This window comes from Grus americana, chromosome 3 (genome assembly GCF_028858705.1).
Source record: "Grus americana isolate bGruAme1 chromosome 3, bGruAme1.mat, whole genome shotgun sequence".
NCBI lineage: Eukaryota > Metazoa > Chordata > Aves > Gruiformes > Gruidae > Grus > Grus americana.
Window position 1 is genome coordinate 27,137,553 of NC_072854.1, and position 19,592 is coordinate 27,157,144.

At 36.8% G+C, this 19,592-nt stretch overlaps 1 protein-coding gene across 2 annotated transcripts in view; it reads right to left on the reverse strand.

Annotated features, from left to right (window-relative positions):
- The window catches only part of HMGCLL1 (3-hydroxymethyl-3-methylglutaryl-CoA lyase like 1), an 88,603-nt gene that overhangs the window by 43,837 nt on the left and 25,174 nt on the right, over window positions 1-19,592 (reverse strand). For both annotated transcript variants that reach the window (XM_054819071.1, XM_054819072.1), the window contains exons 4-5: window positions 14,786-14,881; window positions 12,835-12,983 (exon numbers count right to left, since the gene is read on the reverse strand). In XM_054819071.1, coding sequence (XP_054675046.1) covers window positions 12,835-12,983; window positions 14,786-14,881 — 245 coding nt within the window. The remainder of the gene's footprint in view (window positions 1-12,834; window positions 12,984-14,785; window positions 14,882-19,592) is intronic.

The window sequence follows — 19,592 nt, forward strand, 5'->3', positions numbered from 1 at the left end:
TGCCTACTACAATGTACAAATCTGTTTGAGATTATGAACTCTCTGCATGCTTACACCATTGTGACTAGACTGACATTTTAAACAAGGAATATATGATGGATGTAATCTATTTAGGCATCTGATATTCAATATTAAACTGGAGAAAATAGGGACTACTGAAAGAATTTGACAGGTAAAGAACTTCCTACCAGAGAGAGAACAAAGTCCTGTGGAGAATGAAAGATCTGTTTTTCAGTAGAGTTCATCAAGGATGAGCTTGGCAGAATTTTATCTAATATTTTCATTTAATGAATTGGCATAAAAAGTAGAGATGTGGTGATAACATTAAATTTCTTGGTATTGTCAATACAAAAAAAAAGCACTGGGATTCCATGGAGGAAGGACAGGAGCAATAGAAATAGGGCTCGGTGGCAATGACAAAGAAAGTGGAATGCTTAAAATGCGACTGTAAAACAGTAAAATGCACTCCAAATGTGTATCAGGACAAGCATTTTTAATAGAGGACATAGAACATGACTTCCATTTGACAAGGTTGTGCTATATTCTTGTTGGAAATAAGAGATACAATTTGAGTCATTTGTAGACCAAGTAATGCAAGCTGAACAGATGCAGGCAAGGGCTGACTGAGTACAGCTAGCATGGCTACAGAGAGCTTAGCATATGAAAGGAGAAAATACGCATTTCTATGTGAAAGAGGGAAGATAATCATGTGTCTGGCCTGAGCATTTACCAAGACATCTAAACTTAAGGCAGCGCCGGGTAGGATGCTTTGTCATTGCATTTGTGTGGTTCCAAATTAATAAGCTTAAGTGAGAGGAAATAGATTTCAATGGGAAGGGAGATCTTTTATCTACAGATACATTTGGCTGTTACATTTTCTTTTTTGTGTATGAAATAACCTGTAAGGCATTAAAAGCACAAGAGAATCCAGCTAAAGCAAGAAGGAGTTCTCCAAAATGGGAGAACACTTTGAAGAACATGCTGAAGAACTGCTTAGAAAGAAGAAAATTAACAAGACAGAGCCATGAAAAGCAACAAAAGACAAAAGTTTAAAGAAGAGTCTGGTCAACTGCAGCAAACACTACTGACAATTCAAGAAGAATGAGGATAGACTACTGTTTCAGAGATCTTGTCACCAGGGAGTTTGGTGAGAGCTGTTGCAGTTGCAAGCAAGGAACAGAAGCCAAAGTGTGCAAGTTGCAGGAGGCAATCACAGAAGAGGGTCTCCAGACAGTAATTATAAACAGCGCCTTCAATGAGCTTAGGAATGAAGAAGAGATAGGCGATGAGATATGATATGAAGAACCAAGTAGGGTCAAAGGTGCAATTTTTAAGAGGCAAATGCTTGCTTATATTGCAGTGGAAAAGAGCCAGAGGACAGTGAGAGGTTAAGAAAGAGAGTAAAGGAGGGGAGAAATAAGAGGAAGAACAGAACATAGGGTCACTGGGGCAAAGTGGAAGGGGCACAGATGGAGAGTAGACAAGAAACTCCTGCTGCTCTGACAGCGGAGGAGAAAGGATTAGGGGAGGGGAGGGAGAAGACAGTGACAGAAGGAAGAGCATACTGTATCTATTTTTTCTTAGGAGAAAAAGCAAGAGCCGATGTGAAGAAAAGCAGCAGAGGGAAAAAGAGAGAAGAGTTTGAGCAATGAGTTACAGAGGCAACTGGGATTTAATTTGGGAATTCAATTAAGTTGGAGAATACAGCTGTTTTCTAAAAAGATGGTAGGACTGAAGGAAGAAAAAGACTTTGCACTGAAAAAGACTGTCTTGGTCTCAGGGTATTCACCAGAGACACTCCACAGTATGAGAGCAGAAGCAAGTATCTGGGAGTTCACAAAGCAGACTCTGCAATGGAAGTGTTTAATTCTAAGTATGTGCTTAAATCTTTGCTGAATCAAGGCCAGACATTTTAGTAGCTTAACTACATCTTTAGCATGCAATCAAGAAAAGAGCCCATGCAACCAGAGGTGGAAAGAAGGACCTGCAGTAAGTGAACGTATCTATACAGCTGCTTTAGGAACACACAGGTAAACACTGTTTTGCTCACTCAGGTTCTTTGAAATCAGCATTCCTCCCTTTAATAAAAAGTGATAAAAAGAAGTTCTGTACTTGTTTCACCTGGCAGAGTTTACCCAGTCTCTTGCCTGTTCTACAGATGTCACTGCAGGTGAGTATCATTTGGTCTTCTAAATTGTTTTCTATGCATGTAAAAACAATTAAAAAATAAACCCCAACAACTTTACAGTGTCATATTTTGGACAAAAATGCTGAACATCCTCTGGGGATGGGGAGGGAGAAGGAAGAGGAAGAGAGTTCTCAATTCCTTCCAGTAAGCCAAAACCAAAGTGCAATGTTCCACAAATGGTATAGACAGTATAAGGTCCCCACGATCAAGGTCACTAGGAATGGTGATAATCACCACGCCAGCCCAATGACTGTGAAGCGCAGGATATAAAACCACAAACAGGGTAAATGAGCAAACTTATCATAACCAAAGTGTGTTAAAAGGAAAATGAATTCAAGCAGAAACTGAACTCCATGTTGTAATCAGCCCTTTGTCAGCTTGTTTCAGCAAGAGTTCCAGAGCCAGATCCACAGCTGCTACCACAGCTGGAAGCACGAAGCCTCCTGAGAAGCCAGTTGCAGACTCAGATGCTGCTGTTTCCTGTTTATTATTATAGTGTAAGTTCGCATATAATTTACCATGTTCACTGCAGATGTATTTATTTTTATTGGATGTTCGTGCTAAAATGTATATGCCTATCATTTGGTGAATTCATAATATTAAGGTTGATAGATTCTGTCTCTTTGCAAAGGAAGCCATTTGTTAAAAACAGGCAAGTTTTACTGTAAGGAGAGGGGAAATACAAAGAAGAGAAGAGGGAAAGGAGATTCTTCCAGAAACAGAATCTCCAAGCCAAGCCCAAAATGTGTAAATAAGGCCAGGAATCTTTTTCCACATTTGATTAAAAAAAAAAAAAAACAACCTCTCCATGTATTTAGTGGCCAGTTGTACGTAATTTGTATGCTATTAAAAGTGAATCCTCTAGTAATAATATTTGTTATTATTTTTAGAATCCCCAGAAAACACCGTTGAATTGTGAACTATACTCTAGAAAATAACTTCTTTTCTAAAAACAGAACAAAACTGTTACTATAATGAAGGGCCACTTAGCCACTTAATTTTAATAACTATAGTGAATTATCCATGGAGCAATCAGTAACATACTAGCACACACATTGTATTGTTACCTTCTCATTTCATACTAACATTTCAAGTCTGATTTTATGCTACCATTTAAGAAGAAACAGGGATCATTTTTGCTTCCCACGGTTATCCCTCTTTTTTTAAAAAAAAAAATAAAAGGCAGCTCTTCTGGCCTACTAGTAATATTTTCTATCTGCAGGCACACAAAAAATGGCTAAAAGTTGGTATAAAGTTATTCCTAAGGAAAATCTCTCCTCTCAGTGCAATCGTGCAGTATGATAGTCAGTACAATGGCTCCTATATCCTTTTTTTAACCTGTCCCCAGCACAGAGAAATGAACCAAGTCCCCACATCCCAGCAATCTCCAGCTTCGCAAACTCTTCCAGGGGGCTGTGACCAGCTGGCTTAATACTGTATAACCCTGTAGATTTGTTTACCATTCGCATAGTAAAATGTGTTGCTTCCAAGTCTATTAAATGTTCATCTACATGTTGTTGTTCCCATAATCTCAAATATAGGCTCACTTATAGTGACACAAAGGTGTTAAACTGGTTTTACTATCTAAAGAAGTGATAATGGTATAGTCACCCTATTATGAATATAACTGTGACTATGCTACCGTGGTCTTAAAATGGGGGTTTCAAGCCATTTGAAAAAATATGTGTACTCCAGTCCTAAGTAGTCCAGAATACGAGAAAATATGAATTCAAAGTTTCTGTCTGAGGCATACGCCGCTTTAAACTGTATTGATTTTTGCAAAACTGAACTGTTGGAGTTTCTCTCATGGTACTTCTAACTAGGTATATAAAATACAGTATTGTCAGGCTGTCCAAATATCTTGAATTAAGGTATTTAAGATGAACTGCAATAGAAGAAAAAAAGAGCACTATTGAACTGAATAATAAAGATCAGATTGTCTTGATAATCAGAAGTTTCACATAATCAGGATGTTTCTTTATAAACAAAACAGACTTCATTATTAGTTTCCAGAATTGTTATAAAGTATATTAAAATAAAACTGATGTGTTCTTCCACATGTATTTTTTCTAAATAAATCCAAATATCACTAACACAAGATAAAGATAACTAAAATAAATTCTTTCTCTTTAAATTTCCACTATTTTGTGTCTTACCTTGTGTATTAGCATCAAAGTAAAACAATAATTATTTCCTATAATCAACAAGGAATTATATATGTTGTAACCTGTAATCTTTATTATAACATAAAAGGTAATAATAATAATTAATAATACTAATTAATAATAGTAATAATGCATACAATCCTTTATTTGGTATATATTTGTCATAGCAAAAAATATTGATAGACTTCAATATGCTTCTATGTATTGTGAACTTCACCATACTGCTCATTCTTAAAAGACATCGGACTAATAAACAAAGGAATTACATACACCAGTTTAGAATTAATGTGTGATTACATATGCTTTAATTTATGAAGCAGCAACTTTGTAAGGAAATGCTTCTAGAGTTATTTTACAGCAAACATTTGCATCTGTTTTTCTAACATGGAACCTCTACAGATTTGCATACACATTCACATTTGCACATGCAAATAGTCCAAATGGCCTCAAAAGGGCTATTCACATGAACATTTTTCAGGACTAGGACATAAATACAGCTTTTAATTGCTGGTCATGGAGAAGTGGGTTTTAGTAGAGCAAAAAAAATTGCAACCTTTCAGCTCTAATATTCCCAGTTAATTTTTATTAGGACTAAGACAGTCCTATACAGAACTGAATGTTTCAGAGGGAGATTGTCTGACTTTATTTCACTGTCACAGGATACAAATTAGATAGTGAAGTACCATTTGTGGAAAAGGGGGAAACACAAGTCCTTCCTTACTGTTCTATTGTATTAATTGCAATTTATTTCTGTGTCTTTTTAAATTTGGAATACATGAACTTGGAGGAATGTAGCTTAATCAGAATTTACTTAACATTTTCTTCATATGTGCATTAAAAATGGGAGGAAAACAGAGAAATTGTCTGAGCAGCCAGGGATCAGGTTAAGAAAGCCAAAGCCCTGATAGAATTAAGTCTGGCCAGGGATGTCAAGGGCAACAAGAAAAGCTTCTATAGGTATGTCAGCGATAAAAGGAAGACGAGGGAAAATGCTCCTTCAGAAGGAAATGGGAGACCTGGTTACCCAGGATATGGAGAAGCCAGAGGTACTCAGACTTTTTTGCCTCAGTCTTCACCAGCAAGTGCTCTAGCTACACTGCCCAAGTCGCAGAAGGCAAAGGCAGGGACTGGGAGAATGAAGAACCGCCCACTGTAGGAGAAGATCACGTTCAAGACCATCTAAGGAACCTGAAGGTGCACAAGTCCATGGGACCTGATGAAATGCATCCATGGGTCCTGAGGAAAATGGTTTATGAAGTTCCTAAGCCACTACCCATCATATTTGAGAAGCTGTGGCAGTTTGGTGAAGTTCCTACTGACTGAAAAATGAGAAACATTATCCCCATTTTTAAAAAGGGAAAAAAGGAAGACCCAGGGAACTAAAGGCTGGTCAGTCTCACTTTTGTGCCTGGCAAGATCATGGAGCAGACCCTCCTGGAAACTATGCTCAGGCACATGGAAAATAAGGAGGTGATTGGTGACAGCCAACATGGCTTCACTAAGGGCAAATTGTGTGTGTCAAATTGTCTGTCAAAAAGTGTGACAGATTTGGGGGCCTTCTATGACGGGGTTACAGTGTTGGTGGATCAGGGAAGAGCAACTGACATCATCTACCTGGACTTGCACAAAGCATTTAACACTGTCCCGCATGACATTCTTGTCTCTAAATTGGAGAGACATGGACTTGACAGATGGACCACTCGGTGCATAATGAATTGGCTGGATAGTCACACTCAAAGAGTTGCAGTCAATGGCTTGATGTCCAAGTGGAGACCAGTGACCAGTGGCGTTCCTCAGGGGTTGCTATTCGGACCAGTGCTGTTTAACATCTTTGTCAGTGACATGGACAATGGGATCGAGCGCATCCTCAGCAAGTTAGCCAACAACACCAAGTTGTGTGGTGCGGTCGACACGCTGGAGGGAAGAGATGCCATCCAGAGGGACCTTGACAGGCTTAAGAGATAGGCCCATGTGAACTGCATGAAGTTCAACAAGGCCAAGTGCAAGGTCCTGCATATGGGTCGGCGCAATCCCAAGCACAACTATAGGCTGGGCAGGGAATGGATTGAGAGCAGCCCTGAGGAGAGGGACTTGGGGGTGTTGGTAGACAAAAAGCTCAACATGAGCCAGCAGTGTGCGCTTGCAGCCCAGAAAGCCAAACATATCCTGGGCTGCATCAAAAGAAGCGTGACCAGCAGGTCGAGGGAGGTGATTCTGCCCCTCTACTCCGCTCTCGTGAGATCCCACCTGGAGTACTACATCCAGGTCTGGGGGCCCCAACGTAAGAAGGACATGGAGCTATTGCTGTGAGTCCAGAGGAGGGCCACAAAGATGACTGGAGGGCTGGAGCACCTCTCCTATGAAGACAGGCTGAGATAGTTGAGGTTGCTCAGCCTGGAGAAGAGAAGGCTCTGGGGAGACCTTATAGCAGCCTTCCAGTACCTAAAGGGGGCCTACAGGAAAGCTGGAGAGGGACTGTTTACAAGGGCATGTAGTGATGGCACAACGGGTAATGGCTTTAAGCTAAAAGAGGGTAGATTCAGATAAGATATTAGGAAGAAATTCTTTATTGTGAGGGTGGTGAGGCACTGGAACAGGTTGCCCAGAGAGGTTGAGGATGCCCCCTCCCTGGAAGTGTTCAAGGCCAGGTCGCATGGGGCTTTGGGCAACCTGGTCTACTGGAGGGTGTCCCTGCCCATGGCAGGGGGGTTGGAACTTCATGATCTTTGAGGTCCCTTCCAACCAAAACCATTCTATGGTTCTATGATTCTATGATTCTACGAGTCTATGATTTAAATTAAAACACAGTCCAAGTGACTACTTGTAATTACCATTTGCCACAGTTTTTCATCAATCCTGGCTGTTAAGATTAATTTTTAATCACTGAAAAAGATGTGATATTTTTAATAGTACCTGAACTATGCACTAAAAGATGCAATTCTGAACCCAGCAGTATTTTGTGTCATTTCACATGCAAAATATGCATAGTAGTAATTAGCTGACCACACAGTTTATAACTGATTTGGCTCAGTGTCTTCACAGAATGTGTCCCAGATGTTACTGTAAAGTTTTTATGCATGTACAAAAAATAAAAATAAAAAAACCCCTTTATGACGCTAATAAATAGTGCAACTTCTAAGACCATACGCAAGATTTCAATTCTTCATAAACATTTGCACTAATTTAGTAAACATTTTGAAAACTGTGTGCTGTGCTACAGATTTTAAATGTGACAGCTGACAACATAAATTCTCTGGATGATGATCGAGTCAATGTTAGTGCAGCTGTAGCAACAGTAAGACATGCAAAAGCTTAAAGTTTAGTTTCAACTGTTTGAGTGCATTTTTCATAAGATTCAAGGATTGCCAATGATTTATGCTCACTACATAAATTCTAAATAGCCAGTAAAAATAGGAAATAAAATTTGAACCCCTTAAAATTATTTTTGGAAGTATTTTTCAACTGCACAAATAAGGAGTTAGGGCAAGGCACTAAATTATCCATTTCCTGCAAATAAATAACACTTTAGACAATAATAGTGCTTTAGAAAGGAAACAATCTCTGTATTGAAATTAATATAAATACAATTTATGCATATTAATATTTTTATTACCTAAGTAATTCAAGCAAAATATTTAGCCTACAAATTTTATATTAGAAGCCAAAATCTGTAGTCCTGGGAGCTTGCTTGAGCAAAGGCTGCAGGTTTTGGCCAAGGTTCTTTAAAAGTAGCCGATCTCTGAAAGGGTGATTAAAAACAAAACATTGATTCTCAGCACAGAGAGTACAAATCTTTGCATAGTCCACAGCTTCATTTTGTGTTACCTTGGAGCACAAAGGCTATTAATACATTTCTTATATCTACTGTAATGTACAGTAAGGTGCTACTCCTTAGCCTATGCACAGGTAGGATGGGATTCATCTGTTCTAACTTCTGGTATCAAAGATAATCATCTACAGCCTATGCCTTAGATAGGCCATCTATAGGATGCCTAACATAGGATAGGACCTAAGATCCTTTGCAGTCAAAAGGATGGATCATCCAGAGAGTGGTTCATCTTAACCTAAGGCCAGTACTTTAAAAAGCACATATGATAAATCATAGCCTGAAAGCTGCCTATGTCCTTCTAGTAACTACAAGCAGATTTAGGATGACAAGCTCAGACTTCTGTGCTCATACTCAGATTTGCTTCATGTTACAATAGTTGTAAACAATATACAATTATTCTCAGTAAATAGAAGCCACACAACAAAATAAAACCTGAAACTAACCTTCTCCTTGAAATTAAATAACAACCAGTCAAACCATGAGCACCAATTCTAAATACGGAATGTCAACTGACAAATTATGTAACATCCCATCCTTTTGTTTCCAAAATGCTGGGTTTGAGGTCATCCACCAGAAACTCCCAAATTTCAATTTCTGAAACTGTCAGTTTCTGCCCCTGCTTGACTTGTCTCTGTGATACTTACAGATCAGGATATAAAGCATAAAGAACATGGCATAAAGAACAACTTGCCACAAAGCCTTGACTGAGCATTTAGAGAATTTTGCATGGAACTGGGATACGAAAATGCCATTTACTTTACTTAGTAACTTCTTTAGTAGCAGCTAAATATGGGATCATAAATCAAGATCATAAATCACAGGCTTTGATAGCTAATTCTTTTTTTTATTATTTTATCTCCAGGAAAACATCACCTTGATTGCACTGAGTATTTCTATGAAATCTCTGTTTAAGTTTTACTTTCTGATTATCTCTTCCACACTTTGTTTCACCAAGGAAGAGAAGCTCTGTGGTTTATATCATTAAATACAATGTAAAACTCCACAAGTCTTCTAAATGTACTGCAATATTTGGAAACTAATGAACTAGTTCCACTCAAGTCCTAATGAATCCTCTGTAGTAGTGCAGGCTTTTGTTGGGTGTTACCAGAGAAAATTATGGTTTAGCCTTCTAGAATTAAGTTGGAAATGACAGTCTGCTTCCATAATCTTCCCCTTCACAGGCAGCTGAAATGTAATCAGATTTATTCACTTCCTGGATTTGGCATTCAAAACTGATGCTTCTTCTTTCTGGGTATTTTTTCATTTTTAAGTCCGTCTTCTAGAGCTTTGTTCAACTGCTAAGAGATCTCCATTTTTAAAAAGTCCTTCTGAATTCTGCATTTCTATGTTCATGTTCCTGCTACTATTTTTCTGGTCTTCAGAATTCTACTCAACAAAAGACTGTACACTGGAGCTTCAAAGAAAATACTGAGGTGGATGGACACTAAATAATCCTTTTTTATTATTATTATTATTATTTCTGAGCAATCATTCCATCTCAATGCTTCCTACAGATTCTTGTGACTCTGCAGCCCACAAAGAGTGCATCTGAATGAGTATGCACATGCAGGAACAAGACTCAATGTATCACAATGCTTAGCAATTACTCTCCTGAAAACATATTTGTCTAGACTCTGATCCATAGCAACATTTCATCTCTCATTAATTACTATTTTGCCTCCTCAATATCTCCCTGGAAGGGATTTTTTAAAAGTGCAAAGTCCAAATGGCTTGTGTTAACCCATTCTCTTTTATCTTCTTTATCTTGGCATGCTCAAAACTTTCTTTTTAATATTTTCATATCCTGAAATCCATGTTCAATGGATGGTTTAGATACTCAGTTAGGGGTTTTTTTGTTATAAAATATGGGTCCGTATTCTGCAATTTAGATTCTCAGCAGATTTTTAGCAGATTACCTACTTTATTATTGAGTTATATTAAATCCCACTAGACAAATACCAGACAGTCCTCTCCTAAAGTTTTTCATGTGTGACGTTAGTCCAGCATCTTATCTCCTGATGCCTTAACCTACAATTTTCACTGGATAAATTAGTTCCCAAGCTCTATCCTGTGATGAAGATAGCTGTAACATAAACAAAAATGTAGGTTTTCTTCAATATACTTATCCTCTCTAATTGGACTCTTTACTCTGTTATAATCACACAAATTGAATGATTCTGTCAATGGCTTCCTACTTCTCAGCCATTCACTCTTCTTAGACCTGTAAGCCTAAGGAAGAAAGCTACAGCTGGAGTGAACTTATTTTCATTCACTGTTGAAGCATTGTGTAACATACTACACCTGGCACAACAGACTCAATAAATTTGTCCTGCATGTACTATGTGAAGTTTGCCTAGGTTTGCCTACTGAAGTGAAATTACAGATCTTTGTACTGGCTGCACAAAGTAAGCACTTTTTAAACATAATCTGATAGTATTTTCTCAGAGTTCAATTATCTCATTTTTATTCAACTCTGTACTGTTGTTTTTTTCTGTTTGCTTCATTACCTGGTTCTTGATACTCCTCTCTTTCTACCTCCTTGCTTTGTTTTCTTTTTTTAATTCTTAATTATTATAATATTCTCTCTTTTTTTGTGCTCCGCTTCTGTTTGACCATTTTCTGCCTCCTACTTCTTCCTCTCTGTACGTGCCTTCCCATTCTGCTGCTTTCTCATTTTTTTCTGCTGCGTGCAGAAAAAAAACTTGCCACACAGTTCATCAGATAGTAGACAATAAACGTGTGGGAATGTTGTAGAATCCTGTCATGGGAACAGTCATTTCCATCCTGTCAGTGTATCAGCGCCAGAAGAACTGCTACTGGCATATTACAAATGCCTTAGACATACAATATGAGGGAAAAAAGCAGCAGGTTGCCTCTTTCTTAAACATGTGAAAACTAGTGCACAGAAGTTAACATCTTAAGCTCCAATACCAATCTAGAGTACACCACAGGGACTTCTTCATCACCTGCAGTTTACATCTTCTGGACTAGTTGCAAAGTCCATTTGTTCACACCCATAGCTATCCAAAAACATATACAATGCATAGGCTTTGAGGATTCCCTTGATGGTTGGTTGCCTCTATTGTGCCATTTGGTTGAATTTTGTTACTGAAATACAGGAATAAGAAATAGAAAATATTGCCTGACATGCCTAGACATCTGTGAAAACCAGAAAACAAAAGTTTAGTGTAAAAACGTTCACCAGAGCCTAAGGTCTGTTGCTATACACATGCTGTCTTTTCTGAATTGGCTGCCTATTCCCTTATACACACCTACCTGGGAACTAAAATTCAGGCATCCCTGAGCTTAACCCTCCTGGAGAACTTGATTGCTAGTTATGTTCCCAGGTTAGAATTCAGTTTCAAGAAAATCTGGCAAGCAGTGGTGGCAGAGACCTTTTAAACAACAGACCTCTTATAAGAGAAGTTGCTCAGGAAGGCAAACCCTGACTCTACCTGACAGATTAGCAGTTAGGTATTTAAACTCTGGCACAAGTTATTGTTTCCTAATACAGTGAAAGTCCTTACTTCTCTATTCAGTCATTTTCCATCTGAAACATATAACCAAGCTAGGGAAAAAGGACCCAAGCATTTATGAGCTATCTTTGGTTGGATGTGTGTGTGTTAAAATCCTTGGGTTGGACAAGATGACCTCCAGAGGTCCCTCTCAATCTAAACCATTCTGTTATTCTGTGATCCTCTGAGGCTAAAGTATAACTAGAAGTCACATATCCCTTTCTCCAGGGAAATGCTCAAACTACCACAATATTGTGCAAAGAGTGAGCAGCAGCATTACCTCATCACTAGTTCTGGAGGAAAGAGAGATCCCAGTATTTATTCCCAGGTTTTCAAGCACTTAGTCTCTGAGGGATCTACCTCTATCTATTTTGAAGTCCAGGTATTTTCTGAGCGTGATGTAGTTTGCATTACTAATAATCCTCAAGGAATCTCACTGTTGAGTTTCTCCTTGAATGTATGTAAGCTTTTTTGCATTCACAAGGACCTTCACAAATTATCTCAGATAAGTAGTTCTGTGTAATGCAAAAGAAAATGGAAATGAAAAAGAAAGACTGTTCAAGTGCAAGTACCAGTCAGGACTATTTCCAGTTTAAAAGAAGGTACTCTAGAAAAAGACAAATACTGGACAATTCCAGAGTTTCATGCACTAGAGATTCCAAACACTTCAACACGTGGAGTTTTCAGAATAACTTATATAGAGAATATTTTTTTCATAGGAGTAAATTTGTTTTATCACTTTTATACCTTGATTCTACAGCGTATTAAGTGATATATAATCAATACTATAATAAAAAAAAAGTATGCAGGGTATTTTTTAAGGTGCAGGCAACAGTGTTATGAGTTCTTGGCAGCACAAAATAAATGTTATTGTCATCTGTGATGATAGATAATAAAATGGGTATGTTTAAACACACAGCTTATTTTTTTCAATTTCCAGAGAAAACTAGTCACCATTAGTAGTTACAAAACACAGAGTAAAATTACTAAATACATCTTAAAAAAAAGAATCACAATAAAGGCTATTATTTCATCTAAAATGTAAAAAAATTGTAGTATACTTTTCTATTTGTACAAAAAAAACCCTGTAACAACAACTCCAATAACTCTGTATTACTTAAGAATCTTTATATTTACCCACGCACTGGAATATTCATATTCCTTGCAGATTTAGCAACTTCTTCAAATTTTTCTATGCTTTCTTCAATTGAACAATTAATATTCATTTTGCTAAAAGATTCAGATGCTGCACCAAATACTGAGACTTCTGTAGCCCCTGCTGCAATCTGAAAAATACATTTTAATAAAACAGAATAACAACACTACATTAAAAGATTAGATTAAGCATTTAATTCTGTATGACATTCTAAAATTTTAAAGTCCATTATAAGTATATCATCCATATCTAAAATACAAGTTTCATTCCATTTTTTTTTTAATCTATTGCATACAAACAGATTGAATCAACTTTTGAGTTCATTCACTATGGCATATTTCCTTCCTCTTCTTAGCAATTAGGTAAACATATTTCTGAAGTGATATATGATAAAGGTATTAAGATGTAGGAAATCACATGAACCAACTATGAAAATAATAACAATTGATACTTATATTAATTTTTCAGAAAAGGAAAAGATCATATAACAACTCTGAAATATCCTTCCTCTGCACAAAGCCTGTTCCTCATGAATGCCAGGAAGTAATTCTCATGCTTAGGAAAGCTCTGTGCCTATATTTGCCTAGAGCAGCAACAATAACCAGCAGGGATTTCCTTGTTAGATTGAACTCTAGGATCAAGGGCTCCATTGGTCTTGGTGTCATAGTTGATATGGATAATATGGAAAATGTGTACGTGAGAGTCCACTGAGAAAAAGTCTCAGAGCAAATACCAGTCTATAAAATGTGCAAATGTGGTGACTTCACTGAAGGGGCAAGTAGCCTGAGCTTCTACTCAGTACCTTAGTACTCAGTAAATCAATTAACGTGAGGCAAACTAGAATGCTAAAAGCCACGTGATAGGAGAAGAAAACATTTAAGCTTAGGAGAATAGCTAATTAATTAATTCTCACTCTCCAGTGAGAATAATACTCTTGCTCTATTAAAAAGAATGGAGTTTTTCCCCTTACTCTCTGCTTCTGCAGGATTATGTCTAAGCTTCAGCAACCCTTACAGGAACATATATGCTTTCAGATAGAGGGAAGAAAAAATAAATAGCAGCAAGAAAAAACTCATCAATAATCTACAACTATTTTTGCATTGTTTTCCTTTCATTATATCACTAAATATGGTATAGAGATATAGCAGATTTAATTCAACTCATACAAGCTACCATTGCAGACAAAGTTGTGGCACTATAAATCTGACTATTGATAGTTAACTCGCCTAAGTACAGGATTCTGTTTTAACAGAGATTTCATATGCAGTACGGAAACTGAATGATAGACTACACCACAAATGTCCATCAACCAGTATGCTTTCCAAATATGGCTTGTCCTATATCAAGACAAAAGCACAGAAGCATGAAAAATTTTCAGAAAACAAAAAAGTGTTTAAGATTTTACTATCTATGTTTTAAGACTGAAATGCTCCATTTTCGCAATTCCAAACACTTCTAGTCTATAATTTTGAATACTTATTTTCTATGAACTGAAACAATTTAAACTTTCAAACCCTACCAAAATGAAACATAGAATTTAAGATATCTAATACATTCCTATCCATTTTCATTTAAATGACTCTTTCTTCATTCTTATTCACTACTTTCCGATAAGAAGACACTCCAGAAACTTTTCTAGGCCAAACAAGTCAAAGAAGAAGGAACTGTCTTTCTCTTTATATACAAGCATCATTTATAGGAACTTAGAAAGATTATTTGATCAGTACTTCCATTAAAATATGAATATGTAGACCTTAACATCACTCTGTGAATTTGTCCATTTTTCGCCATTTAATTAATTAAAAAAACTATAGCTTAGTTCTAACAGGACAGGTTATAACCTGACATTAAATAGCTAGTTTATGGTACTGGACTGAAAGTGTCTGAAACCTGAAAGAGGTAATTGTGGACGTCTTCTACTAAGGTACTTACAGCAGAATGAAAACCTTGAAGATTAGGTGTGAGAACAGGATACTGAACTCCAGGATGCCGCTCAATGCCCCTCATTACTTCTTTGTGATCTGCCATCTAAAATACATATAAATAATTCATATTGATCAGCAGTTATTTTCTGATTTTATATAGATAAGCAGAAATTGGTTTAGACTGTGGTTTTGCCTTCATTAGGTATACAGTTCATACAAAAAGTGTAACAACAAAGGGTTTAAATTGATGTTGTACAAGCATACTTTTTTCTGGATTTCTTCACTTTTAAGTATTTGAGTTGCAAGCTTTCCAGTTCTATATGAATATAGAATTGGGACTAAGATTTCTACAATGTTTCTTTTTGTATCTGTAAAAACATAATTTGCATTATAAATTGATAGGCTTGTGATCATGCTGATCATCTTGAAATTTACCTCAATGGACTCAATAGGTGGAATTAACAGAATAACTGACATTTTAAAACCATACAAATCTTGAAAACTTCAGCATTCTGATAAATTCAACTTCACAATCTTAAACATAAGTGAACCTGAATTACTCAACACTGTAATCAGCATATTTGAAAAGACTAATGACAAGTCTGTCTTTAAAAATATAACAAAATCCAGTTCTCTGTGTAGTGTAACAGTTTTATATACTTAGAATTTTCTGTCAAAAGAAGAAAATACTTCTTTATTATAGCAAAGGTCAAAGACCATTACTTTATTCAAGCATATGTTTTCCTTGTCTCCCCTCACAAAAGAAACTCTTCCTTTTTAAGATATTCTTACACTTTTCTCACTGAAAACTAAATATACTCAATGTACTAACCAAAAAGATGAATCAAAGACTTATTCATGTAATAAACTGTGGATTATTTAGACAAGCAGATTTTCTTGAAAGAAGTGGAGGAAAAATGAGTTTATTTTTTAATGGGGTGATGCCTGAAAACAATACAGTTAATAAAACATATCCCTCATATTTCATGTCTTACAGATTTTAAAAAAGGAATAGTCTATTTTAAATGCTTTTTAAATCAGCTCTCATAAAAGCAAATCTTCCAAGCAAACAATATTAAATTGGATTTCTGATTATTTTGACACTGATGAAAAGTCATTTGAGGAGTACTGTATGAAAAGATATATATGTGAACTACAAAGCTTTCATTACTCGTTATTTTCAACGGGTATTTTATTGACAGCTTTGCAGTACCACAATTCTAAATATGTGACATTAAATTATATCAGATTATTAAGTGACAATACTACTGGCAACCTGGAATCTTCCTGTCACTGGTTTCCTACTACAAAAATGAATGGATTAAAAATATCAGAAAAATGCATGTATGCCTCCTCAAATGTAAGCCCCACTTGTATCTATAAGGAAGTGGATATATGGTATGAAAAGTGTCTTAAAGCCAGACACAACTCATTTCTCATCAGGAAACCAGTGATGGCACAAAGCAACTTTTTGTAATTGCTTCTACATAAACTAAATCAGTGTGACCACCTAACATATCTGATAACCTCACAAAAAGCAATTTGGTAATGCCTTAGTTTTTTAAGAACAACTTTTCATTCCTTAATTTAATATAAATAGTATCTACATTTCTCAGGACAAGGAATAATGTTTGAAACCAAATGATTAATTAAATGGCAAATGCTGGAACCAACTCCACACTTTAAAATTATAGCCTGACTTAAAATGTACTAGAAAACCAAAATAAAACTTTTTCAACCAGTATAAAGCTGCCAGATCCAAATAATATGTATTACATTTGTCCCACTACTATTTTTCCTGTAAGTAAAATCCCTTTTTAACACATATTGCATGTTATAAGATTTTAAGTTGTAATAAAATATTTCTTTTCCAAATTTCTTTAAAAATAAGCTTTCTAATGGTAGGTATTTATAATTTTTGGCTGTTTAGGTTATAGGTGTGGCATCCTGTTTTATATGGCACCTCGCTACTGTGGAACTTTTTCTTTTAGCTTTTTTCAGTAAAAAAAAGTCTGCCAAAAAAAACAGTGGATGGGAAACCATAAAAGAGCTTTAAAATACTAAAAAAAGAAATAAGTGAATGAGTGATCTAAACATAACCGTGAATTCTATTCCCATGACCTATGAAAAGAAAAAAGGAGCAAAGAAAAGACAAAGTCAAGACTGCACTCCCTATCAAAGCAACGCAATCTTACCTTTTAAATAAAAAACATTTTAAACACAAATTAAGCCATTAAAATAAAGTATTCAGATGTGAATTTAAGATAAGAAGGGATTGTTCATTTTTTCCAAAACTGACAAACCTTTGCTAAATTTGGTATTCCTAATGGCTCACGGGAAAAGGAAATAATTAAACAAGAAAGGAAGAAATCCACCTTTCCTTTAGACTTTTCTTTCTAATGTTTAAAAACCTTCATTATTCTCTGTTGCTGTAACTGCCAAAGTTTGATGACATGTGGAAAAATTTAACCTAGTTGCTTTTAATGGACTATCATTGCCCCAGCATTGACAACAGAAAAAATCTGGACTGTCGCTGTTCTCTTCCCCTTTTGTATTTTCCTTCCTTTAGATCCTTCCCTGGTGATCCTGAGAACAATGAAATAAAGGAGTCCCTCAGAGTGCTGCACAGTTCTCATGAATAAGAAAAAGTATGATTGTACTACGTTTTACTCAGAGGAAAGCCTGGAATACAGTCCAGGCCCAGGATGTATTCTCAGTTTAAAATGGACAAAATTTATATACGTTATGACAGAAGTTGTGCAACAAATGTTAAAAATTGATGGATTTTCTCAAATTAATTTCATGCTTTACTTTGTAAGTAATTTGTGTGGTCCCTACTAAACTTATAAGTACTCAAATGCTTCTGTGCAAACAAGTGTGTAACTTCTTGAAAATTACTTTAAATGATATAGACAAGTATTGACTTATTTTCTTACTTGCAGGGAATAATTAAGTTTGCACAAACAGGAGCTACATAGTATACTTCAGGACTAAGCCTGAATTTGCAGTGCTAAATCTCAAATGAAAACCTGGCGCTCCTAATGCCAATGTAGTTTTGCTGTTGCCTTCAGAAAGTCTAGGATTTCTGCTGAATTGTACCAAATGTAAAAATTAATTTTGGAAAAATAATGAGCAAATTATTACTATTAATCAAAACTCAGTATGGCTGCTGATAGAGTGCTAAATCTGCAAAATAACTAACGTGCCTAACTACTACTACATATATGAAAATCCCCAATTTAGATCTTCCAAACACACTTTCAAACGTGGAAAATGAAATTTCATTTAGGGAAAAAGAAAGAAAGGTATGCTACCTTTCTTTTTTACATCGATGACTTAGTTCTCAGAAGAGTAGGAAAGAGGTAGGAACAACATTAAATTATATGCATGATCCCAATTAGGATCATAGGATCATAGGATATCCTGAGTTGGAAGGGACCCATAAGGATCATCGAGTCCAACTCCTGGCTCCACACAGGACCAGCTGAATCGGAGCATGTGACTGAGAGCGTTATCCAGATGCTTCTTAAACTCAGTCAAGCTCGGTGCTGTGACCACTTCCCGGGGGAGCCTGTTCCAGTGCCCAACCACCCTCTCAGTGAAGAACCTTTTCCTAACATCCAACCTAAACCTCGCCTGTCATAGCTTCATTCTGTTCCCACGGGTTCTATCACTGGTCACCAGAGGGAGGAGATCAGCACCTGATGATCCATGATACTCATGGATACTCATGATACTCATGGAGTTCTTCAGTTACAACTGAATGCTTACATAAATGAAGAGCAAAATAAAATGCACAAGTACTTGATTTGCCTGTGTTCCATAGTACAACATTAACATTGATTGTAAAGAATTTTCTCTATATTATTAACTGCAAAAAGTCACCGCCCCTTTGTGAGCAAATTCAAAATCAGGATAGAACATCTCTCCTTAACTAGAATACTTTGACATATAAGCACACGTGTGTTTGTATGTGCGTGTGTGTTTATGCTAGTGTTTGGAAAAGGAGGACTGCGTGATGGATAGATACACAGAAATGTAGCACATGCAGCAGACGTTCAAAAATGGTGTTTGGCTTCAGGGAAGAGTCAAGTTTCCATGACAGTCCACACAACCCCCAGGCCTGGAGAGTCTGCTCCCTTGGTTTGGTGCTAGAGAGCACTCTTGAGAAATTTACCCAGTTGGCACAAGCCCTGTGCATCTAGGTGTTTCTGCCCTGATTCTAGGTCTCTGATTTGGTGTTGCTTCCACAAGAAGTCCCCTTCACCATGACTGTTCCCCAGAGATCAGCCCCACAGCTGTTCATCTGGATACGCAAGCTCAGTACTCTGAATCCCAACTGCTTCATATTCTCAAATCTTTATCATTACATCTACACTCAGCATCCTATATCCCAGTTGCCCTTTACTCATGATGTTGATCCATCATCCGCACACCTCTTACGTCCACTCAGCATCCTGTGACCAATTCTCTCACTCCCCATTTACTGCTGTCCCTTGCACAAACACACACACACAAATTCCTACCCTCCTGCTGCAAGGGGGAAATTGGTAATGACCTGCTAAAATATGTATGTTTGAAGAGCAATGACAATATTTAAGGTTTCTCACACCCTATGTAGTAATCATGGCAAATTGTACTCCTAGCATTTCTGTTGATCAGGGCCTGGAGTGCTCCTCTCCTATGAGTTTAGCTGCCTGCACTCAAGGTCAGCTCACTGATAAGAAGACAGTAACCTAAGAAGCATCACTCAGCCTTGGAGCTCATCAATAAAAGCTGGAAAGCAGATGAACAGAGGCACCCCCAAACAGCTC